Source organism: Ovis canadensis, chromosome 12 (assembly GCF_042477335.2).
Source record: "Ovis canadensis isolate MfBH-ARS-UI-01 breed Bighorn chromosome 12, ARS-UI_OviCan_v2, whole genome shotgun sequence".
Classification (NCBI taxonomy): Eukaryota; Metazoa; Chordata; class Mammalia; order Artiodactyla; family Bovidae; genus Ovis; species Ovis canadensis.
This window is the reverse complement of record NC_091256.1, coordinates 72160780-72182158: the sequence shown is the minus strand read 5'-3', so window position 1 is coordinate 72182158 and position 21379 is coordinate 72160780. Positions and strand designations below refer to the sequence as shown.

Sequence of the window (21379 nt, the reverse complement as noted above, 5' to 3'; positions counted from 1 at the left end):
CCTGGCCCAATCAGACCAAATCTCTCCCAGACTCTATTTCCTTACTTGCAAAATTGTAATAATACCCTCCTCCAAGGGCTGTTAAGAAGACTGAATAGATTAATTTTACAAGAATGCTTCTAATAATGACTAAAAATAGTACGTACCGAAGTATCTGTTTAAAAACTCAAACTCCTGTTGTACAGGAGAGGTAAAAGCTAAAGCTCAGCAGTGAAATCACGTGATCAGATCACACAGCTAACAAGTGCCTGAGCTAGGCTATAAATCCCAAGTCAATCTGCCTCCAGAGCCAGGGCTCTTGGCCAGCGTGTCCTCCTGCCTCTCAAACCACCCATCCTTGAGCGTCTCTGCATGAACATGGGTCCCCTGCCCCTGGTTATTAGAGGGATGGAGGGAGTACAGTGGGGAGAGCTATTCCAATGAGCATTCATCAATCATCTCTACAGGCATGACCCCAGGTGTGGAAGGGGACCCCCAGAAGGGCCAGGCATCCTTCAGCAAAGCTCCCTGCTCCTCTCACCTCCACGCTTCCGGTCTCAAGGCTGAGAAGTCTGGAGAAAGCTCAGTGTTCTACTGTGCTTGGTGAGTTTCAGGAGGAGAACCACCCAGAAGCAACAGTGGTATTTAATTTCATCCCCTCTCTCCTTATCTCCTAGCACTGCCTTGGAACATCTCCCGGGCACTGGCCTGTCCCACCTCAGGACCTGGAAGAAGCCCAGGGGCCTGAGAAGTTCATGATGCAGCCACAGGACGGCAGGCTATACACAGCAGGCTGGGATGGATCTTTGTAAAGTGCATACTCTTTGCCAAGTTACTCATCCGGGTTCTTCCCCTATGCTGTCTCACCTGCTGTTCCCAGCCACCCTCTGACAAAAGGTAATTATCACACTTCAAAGACAGGGAAATGAGATCAGAAAAGTTGACTAACATGATCACAGCCATATCATATAAGTCAGGGGTCCCCACCCTCCAGGCTGCAGACTGGTGCCTCCTATCAGATCAGCAGTAGCATTAGATTAGAAATAAAATACACAATAAATGAAATGTGTTTGAATCATTCTGAAACTATCCCCTCCCTTCAGCTCGTGGAAAAACTGTTCTCCACAAAACCAGTCCCTGGTACCAAAAAGGTTTAGGACCACTGATCCACTGGTTGAAGAGGAGATTCCAACCAGCCTGATTTTGTTATCTGCTTCACCTGGGAAGGGACCCCATATCCTCAAGAGGGACTAGATGCTCTCTGAGGTTCCCTTCCCCCAATTTGTTACTCTACTTCTTTGGGGGTGGGGTAGCATAGGAACAACACAAGCTTTGGAGGCAGACAGACCTGGTTTGAAGTCCTGCTATACCAACTTACTGGCCGTGTGATTTTCAGCCTGTTATTTGACCATCTTTGTTAATTAGAAAAATTAGCAACTATGTGTGTCAGCAATCTAGCAATGCTTAATAAACAGCAGATATTGTCATTTTCACTTTCCATGCATATGTGTGTACTCAGTCGTGTCCAGCTCCTTGCGATCCATGGACTGTAGCCCTCCAGGCTGCTCAGTTCATAGGATTTCTCAGGCAAAAATACTGGAGTAGGTTGCCACTTTCTCCCCCAGGGGATGTTCTGGACCCAGGGATCGAACTCTAGTCTCCTGAATCTCCAACACTAGCAGGCGGATCCTTTACCACTGAGCCATCTGGGAAGCCCTCAGTTTCCAAGAGGAAGATAAAGCAGACAAAAAGGCTTTAAACGCAAAGGTCCAGCTCCTACACTTCCCCGCTTCCGCCAGCAGGGGGAAGGCCAGTGCTGGGCTAAGAAGCGCACAGGCTCAGCCCTGCTCTTGAACTCACTGGGTTCTCTCTCTCCCAATGTCTGTTCAGGAGATGCAGGAAGCCTGCAGGCAGCTCACCTCTCTACCCAGGTAGGAGCCTTCCTTTTCAAAGATCAGGGCCAGGTACTCTTCATCGTTTCTTGCAAAGAATCCAGTAATCTCCTCCAGCCTGCAAGAGACACCGCTGGCAGTCACTCTTTCTGTGGTGAGAATACAGCGAAGCTGCTGGTGGCAGCCGTCTTGGCAAACACAGTACCGTGGGGACAGCCACACATCTGCTGTTTCCACACGAGGCTTCGTGAAGTCTCCATGCCAGCCTCCCAGCAGGAGTAAACCAAACACTGATTCTCAAAAGACTCTCTCTCTGTTACCTCAACCTAAACTAATGTCTGGTTCATTTCACCAAGCTATTTGGGTTGTTTTTTTCAGAGTCAGGAGTGAGTATGGGCAGTCTAGGGAGGAGACCTGGGGAGGTGAGCTTTGAGACCAGTTATTTCTATGCTCTGGCCTAGGGTACGGCCCAGACTTAGAACTGCAGTTTTTATTGGTCCCCTAAGAGACTGCTGTTTGTTAGCTATCAGACACAAGTCTTAGTCTGTGCCAAGTCACTACCAACTGGGAGACTTGCTTTTTCCTCTCCTGTAGCAGGCATAAAAGAGGAATTAAAAAATCAGAAAGTCCTGGGTGCAGGAGATCTTAGAACCCATCTAATCTTGAGATTTTTAACCTCCTCATTTTAAAACAAGAAAACTAGGGTCCCAGGACAAAGGTGGAAATTAATAAGTCAAATTTTATTATTCCCCCCAAAATCAAAGAATTAAGATATAAATTGTTTTAAAAAGGCAGTTTCCACAGAAAACAATTACACAATACAAAAATGACCTGTGTCCTCGTTTCAATAAAAAAGCAGAAACTCATCAGACACGTAACAGGACACGATGGCCTCTACTTTCATCCTCAAACTGATGATCTGTTTCCCTTCTCTGGATCCAACGACACAACAGTTGGTTACCTCCAAACTGAAGGTGCAACTTGGGGCCAATGGATTCCAGCCCAGTGACGATAAAAATGACACGCCAGAGAGGTGGGGGCCAGAGTGACCCCAGTGGATGGATACTGACAGCCGCTGAGGTGGTAGCAGGTGTCCCCCAGGCTGGCAGAAGAGCAGGCCCTGCAGGCTGCTGTCCACACAGCCTGCCCCCTCCCCATTCATTCCCTCTCACACTTCTGGAGGAGGCAGCCCACCTGCCATCACACGTCTCTGCCTCCTCCCTAAAGCTCTTTAGAAGGATCACTTTGAGAGAGGCTGGCAGGTTTACCCAGTTGACTGCTCTTGAGATCCCTCTGGGCCGAAAGGCACCATGAAGGAAGTATGGGTATGAGAAAGACAGACATAGAGACATGGTCATTGAGAAACAACAGAAGTGAGGAGCAGGGTACAGGCTGGCTTGGGTATTTCCTGCAGAGATGGGGCCTGCTTATGGAACCCCCAAACCGCACCAAGACTAGATATTCAGTCCAGGGTCTCTGGGAGGATGAAGAATTGGGAAAGAGGATAAAAGAAGCATTGTGACTTGGATTCAACAGCCACTGACACTTGGAAACACAATCTCTCAGCAGGGCCTAAGCTTTCGAGACATCAGCGCACACACTTAGGGGGCCCTAAGCTCAGTGTCTGCCTCCCGAGGCCCTCTCAGCCTCTGGAACCTTCACTGTGTCCCGCAGCTGGGCACCTCCAGCAGTCCGGGCTGGTACTTGCATCTGTTCCTTCTTGGCCCCTCAGGTGGGCTGTCTCCTATCTGGAGTTCTCATCCAAAAGGGCAGGACCTCGTGTTTTCAATCTCTCTGTCTCCCTCATGGAGGCGTTAAGGCCAGACACTGCACCCTGCTATCCTGATTTCCTAGAACAGAGGCAATCCTGGGAGGCTGCCTGAATCGCAGCCACCAGATGCTCTGCAGCACGGGGGTGGGGTGGTGGGATGGGGGGTGGGGGTGCACAGTCAGCTCCCCCTCCCCCAGGCACAGCCACAGCTCAGGAAAGGAGCACTTTCATCTGACAGGGCTTTGCGCCTCTCAGTTCCCCGTCCCATTCCCTTTTTCCTCCCCACGCCCACCTTCTCAGGGACCCTCCCTGTGTCAGACTGAGTGACATTCCTCAAAGGTTCCTGAGCACAGGTTGTGAGAAGCAGAGCAGGTATGACCCAGAGAACCCTGGCCCATCCTTCCCTTCCCAGCTGGTGGAGTGGGCCCTCTCACCCCCCTCAGCCCCAGGAAGTCAGGGCTTCTCCAACAATGGGAAGCCCTCCGCCAGCTGCTCACAGCGGCTCCAGGCTCCAGCCCACTGCACAGGAGTCCACAGCATGGGCAATAGGAGGACCCAAGCCGCTGCCCGGCCCTGCTGTCCCCTCCGCCCTCTCACTGCCAGGCCTGCCATCCTGCCACCCCGCCCCCGGCCCTAGCTACCTGGCAGGCTCCAGCGGGGGACAGGCCGGGGGCCACGTGTCACTGTGGGACTCCAGGGCATCGATGAGCCTCTCCCGAAGCGTCTGCACATCAGCTCCGGCCACTGTAAATGACGATGGGAGAGGGGAGTGAGGAAGGGGGCGGGGGATGAGGAGAAGGGTGCAGATCCCAGCTTCCCTCACAGAAGAAAGGGCCCAGTGCACGAGCTAGTTCTGAGCAAGACAAAGCATCTGTCAGTCCTCCTCCACGTGAGGCAGGTGGGGGTCGCCCCCCGGCCCTAAGCATGGTAGAGGGACCCATCCCTCAGGGCAGGAGAGAGCTCCCCAAGAGCCCTCTGCACACTGTCTGGCTGCCCCTCTGGGTGCCCATCCCACTTCGACACAAGGGCTATTCTGGGAACACCTGACCCCACTTCCCGGGAAGGGCTTCTTCAGCCTCATTTTCCCGGAGGAATCTTCCAGGCTGGCTGGCGAGGACACGTTCAGGAGGACACCCCTCTGGCTTTCACTGGGGCCCTTCTCCCCCTGCAGACCTTGCTGGCCTCTCTCTCCCCCCGCAGTAGAAGCCCGGGTGAAGGAGGGAGGGAGAGGAAGACGCAGACAGCACCAAAGGGACCCCGGGAGCCGGGACACCCACCTGAGAGCGTGGTTCCTGAGCCGGTCTTGGAGAAGGCCTTAAAGAACTGGAAGCAAACACACAGGCAGGAGTCAGTGGAGCTCCGGTACCACCGCCACAGCAGCTGGGCTGTGGAGGCCCAGCTGGTAACTCAACAGGGCGACTATGGGGAAATGACTTAACTTTTGTGAGCCTCAGTTTCTTGGTCTGTAAAATGAGAGGAGGAGGTGTCTGCTCTTGGAGAGGACCTGGGTCCCTCTCTCCAGTGTCCTGCGCCCGAGCCCTGCCCCCACGGCCCTGGCACCCCTGGGGAAGCTGAGGCTCAGACACTTGACTGGAAGTGGCCTGTTTCTACAAAGCCCAGGGACCCAGCATGTAGGACTAGAAAAGAGCTCCTCTGTGACTAAACGATACAGGCCCGTCTGAAATAATAAAGTGAAGTCACTTCATACACCCCCCTGGAAAATGTCAGCGGCCCTCAGAGGCCGTCTGTCCTGGCTCCTTATCTTGGAAGAGGGGCAGGGAGGCTGGCGTCTCTGGCCCCCAAGGACTCTCGGCCTGGCTTGGCAGACACTCCAGAAGGGAGGTGTCTCCAGTTTGGGCCTACTGAGGGGTAGGCTTGAGCCCCTGAGGAAACAAGCCTTGTTACACATGGGCCAGGCTAACTCTCTCCCCATTCACATGACACCCAGGGCCAGCCTGTCACCCCCTTGGGAGAGAAGACAGAGGAGGGCCCCTGAGAACCTGGGCTCCTGTCTCAGTGTTAGAGAGCAGCCAGAGCCCCGGCCTGGGCTCAGGAGGGGACGGAGTTCAGTCATCCTGACAGGTGGCTACTTAACTGCCTGAGGAAGAGCCTGCAGGGCTGGGGAGAGGTCTCTTCCTGAGGTTCCTAACCTCAGGGCTACCTGTAGCCATCTTGGGCCCGTCTCCAACAGCACGGCCGTTGGGCCTTATCCAAGCTGGTGGCTGAGAGCAGGCCCTCAGGTCTACCCAGCCTGGGTTCAAAGCCTGGTTCTGCTACGCTCTTGCTGTGTGACCCTGGGCAATCTGTTCACCTCTCTGAACCTTCTCATCTTTAAGATGAGGATGACACTTGTCGACCTTGGAGAACTGTGACAATTCAAGGGCAACTAAAGTGCTTAGCATGGTACCTGGTACAGACAGCAAGAAATCAACATGTGTTAACATCATCATCCCCATTCCTTGTTCCTTTTAAATACTAGGAAACACCGATCAGCTGCACCTGTCTGTTCTAGCCATTTGTAGGTAGAAAACTAAAATGTGGAGGCCACCTGCCCGCCTCTCCTCCGTGAACAGCAAAGATGTGGAGAAGTCACGCACCTCTCCCCACCTGCAACCTGCTCCTGCTGACCTCACCCGGACCCTGGACCTGCACCCTTTTATCCTCTCTCTACTTACAGCATTAATACAAACTTCTATTCTGGGTGAAAACCATTCACTGGCACGTGCCACTTGTATTCCTAATAGTGTTCTTTGTAGATACTGAATATACTTTGAATTGGGAAAATTATATGCCATCATTACACTTGTAAAAACGAGCACACTTTTCCAGGCTTATGACAGGAGATCAAGTAGAGACGGCATGTTATAGGCTGATTTTGTTTCTCAGAAACAAAATAAAAGACCCACCTACTGGGGGTTTGGTTTGCTCACAAATTATATCCCAGAGGTTGGCCTCTACAGCTGCAGTTACTCAGAGTGATGTGGTCCTTGTACAGACAGGACAGACTTCAACTTGCTTCCATAGGCATAAAAACATGACTGACGCCATGACGCCTTAAGCCATGTGGCTTTTCCATGGCGATAGTTGCTACCATCCATTACTGAAGAGTAGTTGCTACTGTCCATTACTGAAGAGTAGTGTGTGACTCTTCTTCAACCATCAGTTCTCCAAGATCTGAGCAGGGGCCTTATGGAAAGGGGGCATGACCTCCATCAAACGGGAGCCCCCAGACCCAAGTTGAGCCTTCTGAAGGCCGCAGCCATAGGCAGTGGGAAGTCAGATAGGGGCCTGAGTTAGGGGTATGCAGGAACTCCAAGAGCTCCCCTCACACAGCCGTCCCTTCTGTCCCAGCCACCTTCCAGAACAATGTCACCACCGGAGTACTATTTCCCGCACCTCACACTCTAGAGGAACTTTTTCCTATCGATCTTTCTCTCTTTCACTTTTCCCCTAGTCTACCAGCTCCTTGCCTAAGCCTACAAATAGACTCAAATCTATTTTTTTTTTAAGTTTAAAAAAAACAGAAGGGATGAAGGATGGGAATAGAGGCTTCTCCAGTTGTGGCATGTCCCATTTTCTTGCACTGCCAAATTTCTCAAAACAGTGTGCTCTGCCTTCCCAGGAAGCTGGCCGTGGCTTGGGCCCCCACGACTCAGCTGAGGGCTCCAGGCAAGCTCGGCTGACCTCTTCGGCCGTCCAGTGACCTTCCAGCCCTTCCTACTCTCTCCGCAGTATCTGACGCTACCACCGCCTGCTTCTCCTCCCCTCAGCAAGGGTTTTTTGGGCCACATCTTCCCGACACTCTCCTTTTCCACCTCATGTCGTCGCCCTCCCTTGGTTTGCCTGACACCACCCAGGCCTTTGTGGTCATCTTCATGGCCTTCCCCTTGCCCTCGTCTCAGCCTCGTCCTGGGCTCCTCCCCTGCGCCTATGGCCCTTGCCATCTCCTGCCCCAGTTTCTCCTCCCACCACACATCAGATCGTTTCTGTTTAAAAAGCCCAGGGAGCCACTGTCACAAACAGGGGGCTCAATCTCTGCTTTTGAATGAATGAGTGAATAAACAGGTGAACGGACAGACAAACCCATTATCTGTTTCCCTGGCTGATGTCATCTACTTTGTCCAAACGCTTTGTGGCCTGAACTCTGTCTCAGAGCCTCACCTGTCTTAACTTCTCTTTCTTCCAGAAGTCACGGCACCTGTCCCTCAATACACACACACTCTTGGAGACTGAGTCACCCCTCCCCCAACCTGTTTCTCCGCCCAGGTTCCTTATCTCACCCAGCTCCTCCTGCCACCCAGCCCAGGACCTCCCTCTCCCCCAAGGCCTGTGTTCCGTGAACCTGACCTTTGTGATACTTCTTCTGCAGTCCTCGAGACCAGATGCCTTGTTTAAAGTAGGGCCTACAACCTACTTCAGGGACCACTACAACTGTCTCTACCTGTACCCCCGACTCATGCCCTAGAAACAGTAATGTGCTCCATCTTTTCACTCTCCAGCCATCACCCTCACTGCCACTTCGCATGGATTTCTAAAGGACAATTCTGGTCTGATCATGTCACTCCTCCTAAAAAGCCCTTCCATCACGCCCTACTGCCAAGGAATAAAGTCCTAACTCACAGCATTCGAGGCCTTCCAGGATCTGCCCCCACCCACACTTACCTCCCACTGCCCCCCATTTCTTACACTTCAGCTATGATGAACTTGGACCTGAACTTTCCACCCCTCCGCCTCCCAACTGGGAGGGTAGGATGACAGCTTCTTCACCTCTGCAAGCCCCACAGTGCCTGGCACAGTGTCACGGACATGGAAACACGCAAAGGACATTTGTTCAGTTGAAGAGAGAACCTCTGCCCTTTGATCAGCTTGGAAGCTCATGTAAAAATCACATTAAGATCGAGTCAGGGCACATTTTTGTCCTCTTATTAATACGCATCCTTATTAAGTCAGCTGTTGGAGGCGTGTGCCATACCTGAGGGAAACCACCACCTTCCTTGGAAACAGGCCATTAAGATGCCAGCAGTGAGTTTTCTTTCCTCCAGGAGCAGTCAGCACTCAGTCCCTTTCCTCTCAACACTTTGCCCAGGAGTTTCTGCCTTCCCCAACCATGGGGATCTCCCCAAAGGCGGGTGACCGGCTGGCCTGGGGCAGGTCTTTGCCAACCTATCCAGGAACAGCTGCCTTCCCAGGGGGCAAATAAGGCCAAGCAGGAAATACACTGGCCAGGGGCAACCATCAGTGGCACTGAGTCCAAGCCTTTGAAACAAGTTTTAAGGAAAATGACCTCCAAATATCTTACAGTGAGCCTGTAAGATATGCACAAGCTTAACGGTTCCTACTCTGTGGACTGTCCGTGGAGGAGATGCCTGGGAGAGCGTGAGTGACTGCCGAGAGTGAACCCATCTCCTTTTCCAGAGAAGCTGGAGACATCTTTCTGAGCCCTGTCCCCCCCCACTCCCTGACATCTCACCATTTAACGAGACACACAAAATACAGCCCAGACTGCAACCATAGCTACTCCCAGCCTTGAATTCCAAGACGGGCCACCCCTGGGCTCCCTCCTCCCGGGGCCCTGTCTCAACCCCCACAGGAGCCTCTGCTCCAGCCAGATCAGCCTTCTCAGCTCACCAAATGGCTCTGCCCACATCCTCTGCCCTCACATTCTCCCTGCCCACGCTCCTCTCCCTCCCAGCCAAACCCGATCTGTCCTTCACACCCTGCGGAAGTCCCCCTCCTCTGGGTGCTCCTCCTCCCACACGAAGGCCTCTCTGATGTGGGAGGGAGAGTTCAGTGAGCCCAAACTCCCCCTGCATTCACCCCGACACATCGCTCCCTGCCTGGCAACTAGCTGGGCGCTCTCCCGTCTGGCCGGCCTCGCTTATCTTTCTGGCTGTGACTTACAGGTCTGGCCTCTCTGCAATGGTGAGCACGGGGCTGTATCCACAGAAAACACTCACTCCACAGCTGCTGACAGATGGACTGCCTCAAATGCGGCATCACGGAGGGGCTACCACGAGCCCATGGGCAACCGGAAGGAAGACCACTAAGATTCCTGGAACTCTGGTGAACACCACAATGCCTTGGCACTCTTACATGTAAGACCTCATTTCACACGTGGCAACGATCTATTAAGGAGATATTATCATCCCATTTTTCAGACAAGGAAACTGAGGCTGGCGGCTAGGGCATTGTTAAGCAACTTTCTGAGTCACAGTAAGCAGTAAGCAGGGGAGCCAAGATTTGAACTCATGTCAATTATCTCCTCAGAATCTTGCAAAAGGAAGACTTCTGTCTGCGCCCACGCAAGGCTGCTGTTTCCTGTAATCTTGATCCCAGCCAGGCCCTCGGCTGCACTGTTCCATTACCCACTGAGGGGCACTCCTGTGACTCATAGCAAAGCCTCCCTGACCCCAGGTTCCGGCCTCTAGGTCCCCAAGCACAAGCCAGAACCTGCTTCCAGCTATCCTCTCCCTCCCTCACCTCTGTTCTCTTCCAGCTGGGCACAAGCTCCCGTCTGATGGGGCCCTGACGCAGCTGGCCCGCCCTGCAGGGCCAGCTGTTTGCTAAACAGGATGGGCTGGTGGAAGCTGTTTGCTCAGGGTGACAGGGGCAGGACGCAGGGGAAAGGGACAATGACACATGTCACTGGGGTGGCCAGACTCCTGCGGGGCCTGTCCCCTTTACACCCGCAACACTCTCTCTTCGGCCTGTTCATCATCTTAGAGCTTTCAGCCTTCGTGGGTGGGGGCGAGGACAGGCTCCAGTCCCCAGGGGATCAGGGCTGTCTCTCTGGCCGGCTGGCAGCCAGGGCCACCTCTGGGCCCTGCACTGCTTTCCAGGGAGTCCAGCCATGCTGCTCACAGGCACACTGGGCTCTCAGGAGGCCAGAACTTCTGGAGATTTGGAATCTGAGTAGTGTTTCCCAAACACCAGAAGCAATCTAGCGGTAAGCTGTAAAATCAACTTAGTGAATCACAGCCAGTATTTGTTTTTGTTTTTTTTTTAAAAAAATAAATAGAATAAAAAATATCAGTGTGTACTGCACTTACTAAGAACATTGTTTTATGAAACGACTGCTTTTAGGGACAATGGATCCAAACCGACTTCTGGATCTCCTTGTAAATATTGCTGGCCACAGTACCAAGATTTGAAAGCCATTGCTTAGGGCCTTAGAGCTGAGATGTACCAGTAGCTATAACTACATGCGCCCTGGCCCAGAGCCCTGAGGCCAGGGCACCGAGTGCCTCTCTCTGCCAGAGCTGAACTGCAGGCTGCCTGGGAGAGGCTGAGAGGTCACCACACGGGTCTCTGGAGTTCTGAAGAAATGGACAGGTGACTCCCAGCCCAGCCCCGCCTGGCCTGGCCTGGCGCTGCCCATGTGGAGGCAGGAGAGGTCAGGGAGCCCAGCTCAGGCGCCCTCCCAGCGCCCCTCCCACAGCCGGCTGGGCGGCTGGGGAGATGATGAATCACTTGCGGCACCCGGGCTGCGTGTGCTGCATGACTTGGGTAGGCGCCGAGGAGCTCTGGATCTCCTGGTGTAGCTGGGCTGCCTCCTGCACACCCACTGAGCCCCAGCCTCTCCCAGACAGAAACAGAATGTCCCAGGTGCCAGGCCCCACGGAAGCCCCTGAGAAGGTCCCGGCCAGGCCATAGGCCCATCGCCAACCCTCTTCCCGGGGGCTGGGAGGTGGCTGGACCCCTGTGCAGAACCCTCGGTGGGACCAAAGCTCTGGCCTGTGAAGAGGGACTCCTGCCGTCACCCTGACTCTTTCCCTCAGCTTCCCACACGGGGTTGCTCGCGCTGACTCATCAGAAAGAACAGAAGGCTCCATGCTGCCCCTGGAGGATAATTTTGAATATTTCAAGTTACATATCTTGGGGCTGGGGATAGGGCAGCGGCCCCATCATGGGAGTCTTTAATGTAAAAGAGAGATGGTTGATAGAAAATGTCTCTGCTGCCACCTCTAAATGATAACAGCAGCCGCTGCTGCCTCAGGACACCTCCCAGGCCAGTGGTAAGTAAGGAGTGGTAAACAGGAGTGCGGGAGGGAGCTCTCTTGGGCCACGGAAACCCTGAACCCAGCAGGAGGTCACTGGCCGTGAGAACGGGCCGTCTCATGGACTCAGAGCTGGACACGGCTGGAGAAGAATGTGGACTCAGAACTGGATGTGGCTGGAGGAGCCCAGGGTCTTACTCTCCAGAGGAATTCTCCGGGTGTCCTCAGGCTCAGATATGGTTCACAGTTCCACGTGGCAACTGAAGCCCCTGAACTCAGATCCCTTGTTCTGGGGACAATACTTGCCTTTTCAGTCCTCAAAGGCATTTCCTGCTTAATCCTAGTGGAAGCAGAGGAAACTGCTTTTCTAGATGCCATTCTGGCGGGGGGGAGCAGGCTAATTATCCATGGCTGGAGAGAGAGATGCGGATGCGGATTCTTTAATTTGGAGGAGAACTAATTGGATTACAGCCGGACCTGAGCCCTGAGGAGGGCACACAGCCTTGCTGCTCTGGGCTTCCCAGGGCCTCTGACGGGAGAGCCTTGGAAGGCGTCCAGAAGCTAACTAAGTGGCTGATGCCCTGCGGGGGGCAGGCAAGGTCTCATCAGAGCACTCATGCTGCCTGCAGCCAGAGCCAGGTGACGGGCCGTCATGTGTGGAGTGTGACGACTCCTGTGATGGGTATCCCTGCAGCCTGAGGCACGGGGCTAAGGCTCTCCAGACAAGTCACTTCCGAGCCACTCAGGTTCAAGGCACTGGCCTGAGGAGGATGAGGCCTGCCAGTGTCTCCTGGGTCCTTTTCAGGGAGACCATGAGGTCCTCTGAGTCTGATCCTGCCCCCAGGTGTGTCAGAGCCTAAACCCTGGTTTAACATGGTTGAGATCAGCCCTCTAAGGCTGGAAGGTCGGGGGGCAGGGGCGGGGGGAGGAGTTGATTGGAAAGAGGCTCCCGAGAGCTGGGAGCTCTCACCAACCTAGGGGATGATCACTTTTCACAGTGAAAATCTGTGGGTCCCAACACGACAACACACAGCCCCTTTTTATAAAGGGGAGAAGGTCACCCACCAAGTGAGCCTCTTTCTTTTCTGCCTCCCAGTTCACATGGCTTTCTGCCTCTAGAGAAGGTGTCTCATCAAAGCACAGGACTCCAGGGGCTGGGATCTAAGCAGGTCAGGCCCAGAAGCCTGGGAGGACCCCCACAGAGCTCAGCCGGGCAGACGCCAGGGAAGCACGGGGCAGCCAGCAGAGTGCTCCAACGACACTGGCCCCCCAGGCCCGCACTGCCCTCTCCCGGTCACACACCCTCACGGTCGGGAAGCCAGGGATGTTGAAGTCTCTGCAAACTGCGCTGTTGGTCTCCTCAGCACAGTCCAGGGCAGCGAGATTCAGCGCCGGCCTCCAATCTGAAATGACAAAAAAAAAAAAAAAAACACAAAAAAAACCCTGGGGTAAGTACAATCCATCCCCACCAATGCCCATGGCACCTGTCCCAGAAGCTCTAAGGAGAATGGTCACCCCTTCTCCAAAAAAGGGCCTCTGAGATAGCTGGGTTATTCTGCATTTAGCCTGCACTTAGGGCACAGTTACCCAGCACCAGCAGCCTACTCAGGACGGCAATCTGTGTTTCTCCATTATTCGGGGATGGCGGAGGGACACAGGGGCTGAAGGGAGGTATGAGACCAGCCTGGCCCTCCTGGGGAAAAGCTTCTGGGATATTGCCTCAGCCCCTGCTGGCCTCTAGAGAGGGTCAGCTCCAGAAGGGTGGAGAGCATGCCTCAAGAGTTCTGAATTCCCCAGTGGACCCTCGGTGAAGGCTTCCGTGGCCAAAGGTGCTGGCTGTCAGCCCCTGGGACACAGGGCGGTGAGGACCGGCCGCCCAACCAGAGATGAAGGCGGAGGTCTAGAGAAGGCGGCAAAGACACCTGGGAACTAGAGCCGCCGGGAAAGAAGCCCCGAGGCCAGGTCTGGAAGGAGTCGAGCAGCGCCCCAGGCCAGTTGCTTGGGCACCCTGTGCCTTCGTCAGGCCCCAGGCCATGAGTCTCTCCCCCTGCTGGAACTTACTGGCAGAGAGAACAATGGCACTGATCTGGGCCGCAGCCCAGGATCTGGGAAACAGAAAACAAACTCATCAACCAGGCAGGCCTCGTGAGCTCCAGCTCCAGGTCAGGTGCCCCAGGAGTACCCACCAAAGTGCCACGTTACGGTAAGGCTGCTCCTGCCAGGCGGCAAGACAGGCAAATAGAGCTGCACAGACCATGAGGTGGCAATGGAAGGGTGGTGCCACGCTGAGTGGCACAGGGCCCTGGGGGAATGTGGCCACAGGGGAGACCAGCCCTGGGACCATGCAGGGGCCCAGCAGGAAAGGTGGGAGTAGAGTGGAGCCTTGACAGTCATCAAGCTGCCAGGGAACCAGGGAACGGGGTTGGCAGGCGAGGAGCAGGGGGACTGTGAGGGCATGTACACAGACCAGGCGGGCTGCAGAGGCGCTGCTGGAAGGCAGGCAGGGGCCAGCATGGGCGTGCAGGCAGGGGGTCTGGGCTGACTCCCACAGCACCCTGCAGTATGGGCATTTCTGGGCATGTGAGGGAAGGAGCAAGCCTGTCCGGTGATTCGGGGAGCCCACATCTTCCCCACAGGGCCCTTCACCTCCCATCTGGAGCACAGGATGGGGTGGGGTGGGGGGTTGACATAGGCAGCCCACCCAGAACCCACTAATGACAGAAGACTAACATCCAAGTAACATCCCCAAGACCCAAGACCTCTTACCCGCCCCAGAACTATCCCTTACAACATCTGAAAAACCATCGGATCTCCCAAGAACTTTTTATGCCCAGAGGAGAAGGGTCACCCTCACTTCCATGACAGAAGAGCCAGGATACCACTGCATACCCTGTCCCAGCCCTCAAAGGAAAGGCTCTGAAGGTTCAGAGCAGCCAAGCTGGTCTTCTAGGGGTGACACAAGGGAGGGGGTCTGGAACTGTGAGGCAGGCTAGAGGCAACGCCCACTTCCTCCCCACCCTCCTCCCTCTCTGCTTTTTGGCTGGCAGTCTCTTCTTGGCACTGAATCCCGGTGGGAGAGAGACGTGAGGATGGGGGAGTGGGGCATGAATGGAAGTGTTCTGCAGAGACAGGTGAGCCCCAGCCTGTGATGCCATTTCCCCAACGTCCCCCCATCTCATCGAACCCCATTTAGGGAGCTCCTGGCTCCCCTGGCACAGAAGGGTAGCCTTTTGAGCTACAGACGCCTGCCAGCCTGAATGGCCTGTGTTCTTTGGTCTTACATCTAGCTGGCAGGGCGGCCTGCACAAACGGGGCTGTGGTCAGTGATCAGGGTCTGCTCCGTGCTAGCCTCGGGACAGCAGCCCTCCTGCTCTCCCTGCCACTCTGCTCTCCCCATCTCCGCCCCCACTGTGGGCACCACGTGGGAGGGACAGTCAGGCAGTCCAGCCACGCGGAACCGCTAATCCCAACCAGTTTCCGTGTCCTATCCACCCTCCCTCGCAAGTCTCCTCCCGCCCACTCGCTAGTCTAGTCTCCTTTCCCCGCTCCTGGGTTCTTTATCTCTAACCTCACCTCTAACCACCCTCCCAGTGAGCTAGTGCAGGGTTTCTTGTCCAGATGAAAAGTCTCATTTCCCTCCTGGCCAAAGTTCTATTATGCTCTATCACCGGCTTAGCTGACCTCCAGTGATCTTTCCTATCTGCAGATCTATGTCACTCTCTATTCAATATTCTTTGGTGGCTCCATTGCCTCTAGAAGAAAACCTATAGGCATAAGGCCTTTTTTGGTCTGGTCCCTTCCAACCCAGCATCCCCTTACCACTTCCCCAAATCATACCCCAGGAACTCTGAGGGGTTTCTTCTTTCTTAAAAGCACAATGTTCACCCAGGCTACTCCACGGCCACCTTTACCCTTTCAACAAGCTTCCAGGTGTCAGGTACAACTCAGTTGGAACAGGATTTTCCCCTAGAAAGAGTCATCTTCTAAGCCCAAGGCTCAGGACCCTGTGCTCATTTCCACCACACAGTTCCAAGCCTGTCCATCTCACAGCCTGTCCATCCTTGCATCCTCCTTGCCAAGCCCCATTACCTTGAACTCAATAGGTTCTCAGCGACTATTAACTGAATTACACAACTGACCCCACTCCAAGGGCTGCTTCAAAGAATCCACCTGCCAAGGCAGGACTCGAGTTCAATCCCTGGGTGGGGAAGATCCCCTGGAGGAGGGTATAGCAACCCACGCCACTATTCTTGCCTGGAGAATCCCATGGACAGAGGAGCCTGGCAGGCTACAGTCCGTGGGGTTGAAAAGAGTCAGACATGACTGAGTAATGTAGCACGCAAGGGCCATTCCAGGGCTGGAACATCTCCCAGCCACATTCTATCCTCAGGTTCAGGTAAGGAGTGAGGTTAACGCCCGTCACCTGCAGGAGCAGGAGAAGCAAACTGCCCAGGGATGGGATCGTGCCCTGGATCACAGACAGAGCACCCCAGAGCTCCTTTCTATGGCGCCTCTCCTCTCCAAGGGAGGCCCAGCAAAGCGTAAAAAGTACAGGTCCCCCCATAGGGTCATCTGCATATTCCAGGCTCGGCTTCCTCAGCTCTGTGTCTAAGGCTCTGGTCATTTAGTTCGGGGAGACCCCCAGGAAAGATCCAGCTGTTCTCAAGAGAGTCAACAAGTCAATTAGATCTAAGGGCAGAAGAGAGACAATTTTGAGTCCTTCCAACAGTGAGGGCCCCTAGCCAGGGGTCTCACAGGGCCACTTGGCAGGGTGACCAAGGACAGCAGGCCTCAGCTGCTCCTCTCCTCTCAGAGACTACAGGCCACTCTCCCTCAGGCCAAGTTGTTGCTGGCTGCTTGCTGGGGAATGAGGCTCTCAAGGGACTGGCGGGGGGGGGCGGGGGGGTGAGGACTCAAAGCTAATGTTCCATGAGCACCCATGGCACGCTCCAGATTCTCTCACCCCACCACCGCCTCGGGCACCATTTCCCCTTGGTCGCCAAATGAGGACAGGAACCAAGAGGCCTCCAGGGGACCCAAGGCCTACCAGACCCAAAAACCCACTTTCGTCCCTCTACCTCACCAGGGTCAAGACATTCCCTTTGTATTTTTGCTGTTTGCTCTGATTACAAAGGGCTTCCCTGGTGGCTCAGCAGGTAAAGAATCCACCTGCAATGCGGGAGACCTGAGTTCAATCCCTGGCTTGGGAAGAGCCCCTGGAGAAGGGAAAGGCTACCCACTCCAGGATTCTGGCCTAGAGAATTCCACGGACTGTATAGTCCATAGGTTTGCAGAGTCAGACACGACTGAGCGAATTTCACTTCACTTCTGATCACAACCTTCCCCATGAGAGAGAGAATGGTTAAAACAGTCTCCTCTTCTAGCTATATACCATTCTCTGCAACACACAAGGGTTGGTCAATATCACAGACTCAGCCCTTACTCAGATGATGATATCAGGCATGTTAGGTTATTGTATGCCTTATTTATGTAATTTAATGTGCACAACTCCACTATGAAAAAGTAAGAAGGTATTTAGCTCTAGACCTGCTTTCTTAGACTGTAAAATAGAGATCAGATAACTGTGCCACAACTAATCAGTGGTGAATATGGGATCTGAACCCAGGATTTGAGCCTCTCTGCTGGTCTCGAGAGGGCCCAGGACACAACAGAGAGTTGCTCTGTTCAGCCAGGAAGCTCGGAGGGGATGGGGTGGGGAGGGTGTTAGTAATGGGGAAGGCTGAGGTGGGGGGAGGTGGTGGTGATGCCTGGGAGTTCTCAGCTCCTGGCTCCTGGAAGTCTGCGGCTCTTCTCTTTATGCCTTGATTCCCTCTACCTCCAGGAAATGGAAACCCAGTGCCTCTTCTTACCAGCCCCAGCCCGAGGGGGAGAGGGAGGCTGGGGCCAGTCAGGTGCTGGGAGAGTCCAGGCTGAGGAATGTTTCTCAGGAATATCAGTGTCAATACCTTAATGAGCCATAACGACCTACACAGATCTGGTGTGATACTAGTCACCGCAGGTCTGACAATTCATCATTCTAGTAACAGCACCAGGAATAAAGACGGCCTTATTTGGGTGCCCCGCTGATAAAGCTAAGCCACATTTAAGGGAAGTGTCCTGCTGTCAAAAAGGAACACAGCTGGGCGGGGGAAGCTTTCTAAGGTGTTGGGTGACTTAATACCACAACCTGCAGGCCTAACACTGAATAATCGGCAGCCTCAGCCCAGCCCTCCTCTCGAGGGAGAAAAAACTTCCCTGTACAATTACTGCCCTGGCAAAGTAATCTCTCCACTGACAAGAGAGTAAGTGAGCAAATGGAGGGGATGAGAGGGGAGGTTTAGGGTAGGCAGGGGACAGCTGTAGGCCTTGGGGTGGTGGGAGAGGGAGCACCTTGTGATGAGGGGGTTGGGGTGCATCCCTTCTGGAGTCACGGACAGCGTCCCCCCGCCCCCACTCACAAGGCCGGGAAAGGGCACTGGACCCGGAGTCACAAGGCCTGCTCACGGCTATTACTGGCCAGAGCACCATGAGCACCTCACGTCTCCTCTCTGGATCTGTTTCCTTACAGGTCAAAGAGGGCCGAGATGAAGGTCTCTCAGGTCCTTTCCAGCTCTGTTAACCACTCCTGCCAAGGAGAATAGCTGTGAGACCTCGGAGGGTGATGCAGCCCGGGCCTCTATTCAGGCAGAGGCCAGGCCTGCCCCAGCCACAGGAGCCAGTCAGATGGAGAGGTCAGAACGAGATCCCACCTGAGTCTCCGGGAAGTCCTTCTGACTCAGGGAGCTGGAGCTGGGCCTAGGCTGTTCCCACCACGTCCCTTCCCCCTTGATGCCAGCTTCTGGGCCATGAGACCATGACATGGCCAAAATGCCTTCCCCGCCCCTCACATGGCTGACACCCTGGGTCTGAGTCAAGGGGCGCCACGGCAGCAGCAGAAGACCTGCTCCCCACGGCCTCATGGGGGATCCCGTGAGGCTCGTGTCCCCAGTCTGCACGGGTGTCCAGTGAGCGGCTGCCCGGGGCCAGGCTCTACACCAGTAGCGCAAGGGTACCAGCAGGATGGAAGGGCCACACCTGGGAGAGAAAGGGGGGACCAATACCGCTCGCTGTCACTCAGCACCCACGTCTCACACATCTCATCTCCTCGCTCTTCACCTGCAGTACCTTTCCTCTGTCTCCTGCCTCACCACCTGGCCTGGCTCTGAAAAGTCAGGAGGAGCTGGGTGCAAGAGCCTCCTCCAATGCAGACACAGAGAGCAGACTTATGGACCCAGGGCTGGGTAGGGGGGCGGGGAGGAGGAGAGGCTGGGACTAATGGAGAGAACAGCATGGAAACATATACACGACCATATGGAAAACAGATAGCCAGTGGGAATTTGCTGTATGACTCAGGAAACCGAAATTGGGACTCTGTGACAACACAGAGGGGTGGGATGAAGTGGGAAGTGGGAGGGAGAGGCTCAAGAGGGAGGGGACGTATATATACCTATGACTGATTCATGCTGATGTACGGCAGAAACCAACACAATATTGTAAAGCAATTATCCTTCAATTAAAAATAAATACATTAAAAAATAATAAAGAACCTCCTCCAGCATCTGCGTAATCTTGGGCAAGTTACTTAACTGTTTTGTTTTAAACAGGGCTGTCTGTTGCTCAGATGTTTTCTCACAAAGATTGTATAAAGGCCTGTAATGGCCTATAAAGGCCCTTAGCACAGTGCCGGGCAGAAGGCAACCGTGTAATAAATAACTGTTTAGATAAAGGCCTCTGTGACTTTGCCCTTGCCTGAATTCCCACAATAAGAAATGGCTAAGCCATGCTCCTTTGACCCTTTTCAAATATGGCTTCTTAAGGGTGCCAATTTCCCTGCTGGGTGATTTACCCAATAGTAATGTAAACAATGCTTTGTACACAGAAGTCACTCAACAAATATTTGCTGATTGATTAGCCAGTAAAGAAGCCTGAAGGTCTAAAAGGAACACAATTTCCCAAATGTATGGTGAGGTAACAAGAGCTGCTCTGGAATAGAAAGGGATGATCTGGGTCCTTAGAAACAGGTGCTTTGCCCCAGGGTAACAACTGCCCCAGAGAACCTAGCCCACAGGTTACTGAAGAAATGAGCCCTGGCCAGTCAGATTAAATGCCTAAGGCCAACTGGGCAGGATTGCACAATTTTCTCCCCCACTTCCACCCTACCCATGACCTTCCACAGTCTCACTGTTCCTACCCAACACATTCATACCAAAGGCAGAGGGCAGGAGCCACAGGCCCCTGGGCCCAAGGTGGTGGGAGAGCAGCCCTCTGCTGGTCCACAACCAAACTTTCTCAAGGAACCTCAGAACACAGAGGTGTTGAAGGGCCTCACCTGGAAACACTTCCTTGGACTGGAGTGGAGGCATTCTTTATCACTGCAACACAACACCAGATTCAACAAGTTGGTTCCCCCGACCTGATCCTGCTTAGGGAGCTGACACCTCCATGGCTCATGGGAGACTCCAGGTTTTCACCTAAATCTCCCACCTCTCACGGACTGCGGTTCATCTCCACAGACACCATCTTCCTTTCTAAGGGTAAGTTTTGACTTGCATTTTTTAGGGAAAGACTCTTACTTCCTACAGTGGGAGAAGACCCTCATTTAGGAGCAGGCGGGGTCAGTGTCTGGATGTACAATTCACTGGAAATCTCTAGGTTGCAAGAGAATGAACCCATGAGTCAACTGGAAGGTAATCTTTCTGTTCCTCACTCTCAAGATCTAAGAATCTTCTAGAAGGAGTCCATCTGTAGCCACTAAGGACCTCTTATGGCCTCAAAGTAGAAACTGACCTAGAAGTTTTTTATAATGTTCAGGCCCACAGTGTCCCCTGAACACCGAACACTGCTTAGGTGTTCAGATTCCACGTTCAACATTCTATCTGCCTCCTGCTTTGACCAGATGTGTAGATATCACTGAAATAGCAGGAAGAACTGCTGAGAAAAGGCACATTTAGGTGACAGAACTGTAGAGGCCTGCAGACAAGTGTCTACATGTAATTTGGAGGGAAACTGATTTATTAGTTTGGTTTTAAAATAACTTTCCAAGACCATATGGATAGCAGATGATACATCTTTCCATCTGGCCACTTTAGGAACCACTGTGCAAGCTGCTCCAGGGAAGAGGGGGCCTGAGTTTGAAAACCAACATCTATAAATCTACAAACGTAACATCTACAACACCTACAAATGTAACAACATCTCTGTGTGTTGGTCACTCAGTCATGTCCAGCTCCGTGTGACCACAGCCCGCCAGGCTCCTCTGTCCCTGGGATTCTCCAGGCAAGAATACTGCCCTCCTCCAGGGGATCTTCCTGACACAGGGATCGAACTCGTGTCTCTTATGTCTCCAGCAGACACAGGTGGGCTCTAGTACCACCAAATGCACTACTCTACCGAAAACAGTTAAGTTTATCAAAAAATACCAACAGCATGGCAGGGGAACAACAGCCCCTGTTGTTTTCTCTCCAGGAAGAGGCCTACTCCCCAAGACAACTGCAGTCCTCATTCAGCGACCACTGAAGGCCAGGAGCCCATAAGCAGGAAATAGCTCCATTCAGAGCAGCATATCAGAAATACACCACTACCACATACCAGCCCCGCCCAAATACCCACCATCCGGGCTAGACAGATGGATGACCCCACGGCGATCCCGACTTGCAAAAAGGAAACTGAGATACTGTACATCAAGTACTTACTCAGGAAGC

General features: G+C 53.7%; 1 protein-coding gene across 2 annotated transcripts in view; it reads right to left on the bottom strand.

Annotated features, from left to right (window-relative positions):
- QSOX1 (quiescin sulfhydryl oxidase 1) overlaps window positions 1-21379 on the bottom strand; it is a 41315-nt gene that overhangs the window by 18321 nt on the left and 1615 nt on the right. For both annotated transcript variants that reach the window (XM_069544935.1, XM_069544934.1), the window contains exons 2-5: window positions 12942-13042; window positions 4920-4965; window positions 4284-4386; window positions 1899-1989 (exon numbers count right to left, since the gene is read on the bottom strand). In XM_069544935.1, the coding sequence (XP_069401036.1) occupies window positions 1899-1989; window positions 4284-4386; window positions 4920-4965; window positions 12942-13042 (341 nt within the window). The remainder of the gene's footprint in view (window positions 1-1898; window positions 1990-4283; window positions 4387-4919; window positions 4966-12941; window positions 13043-21379) is intronic.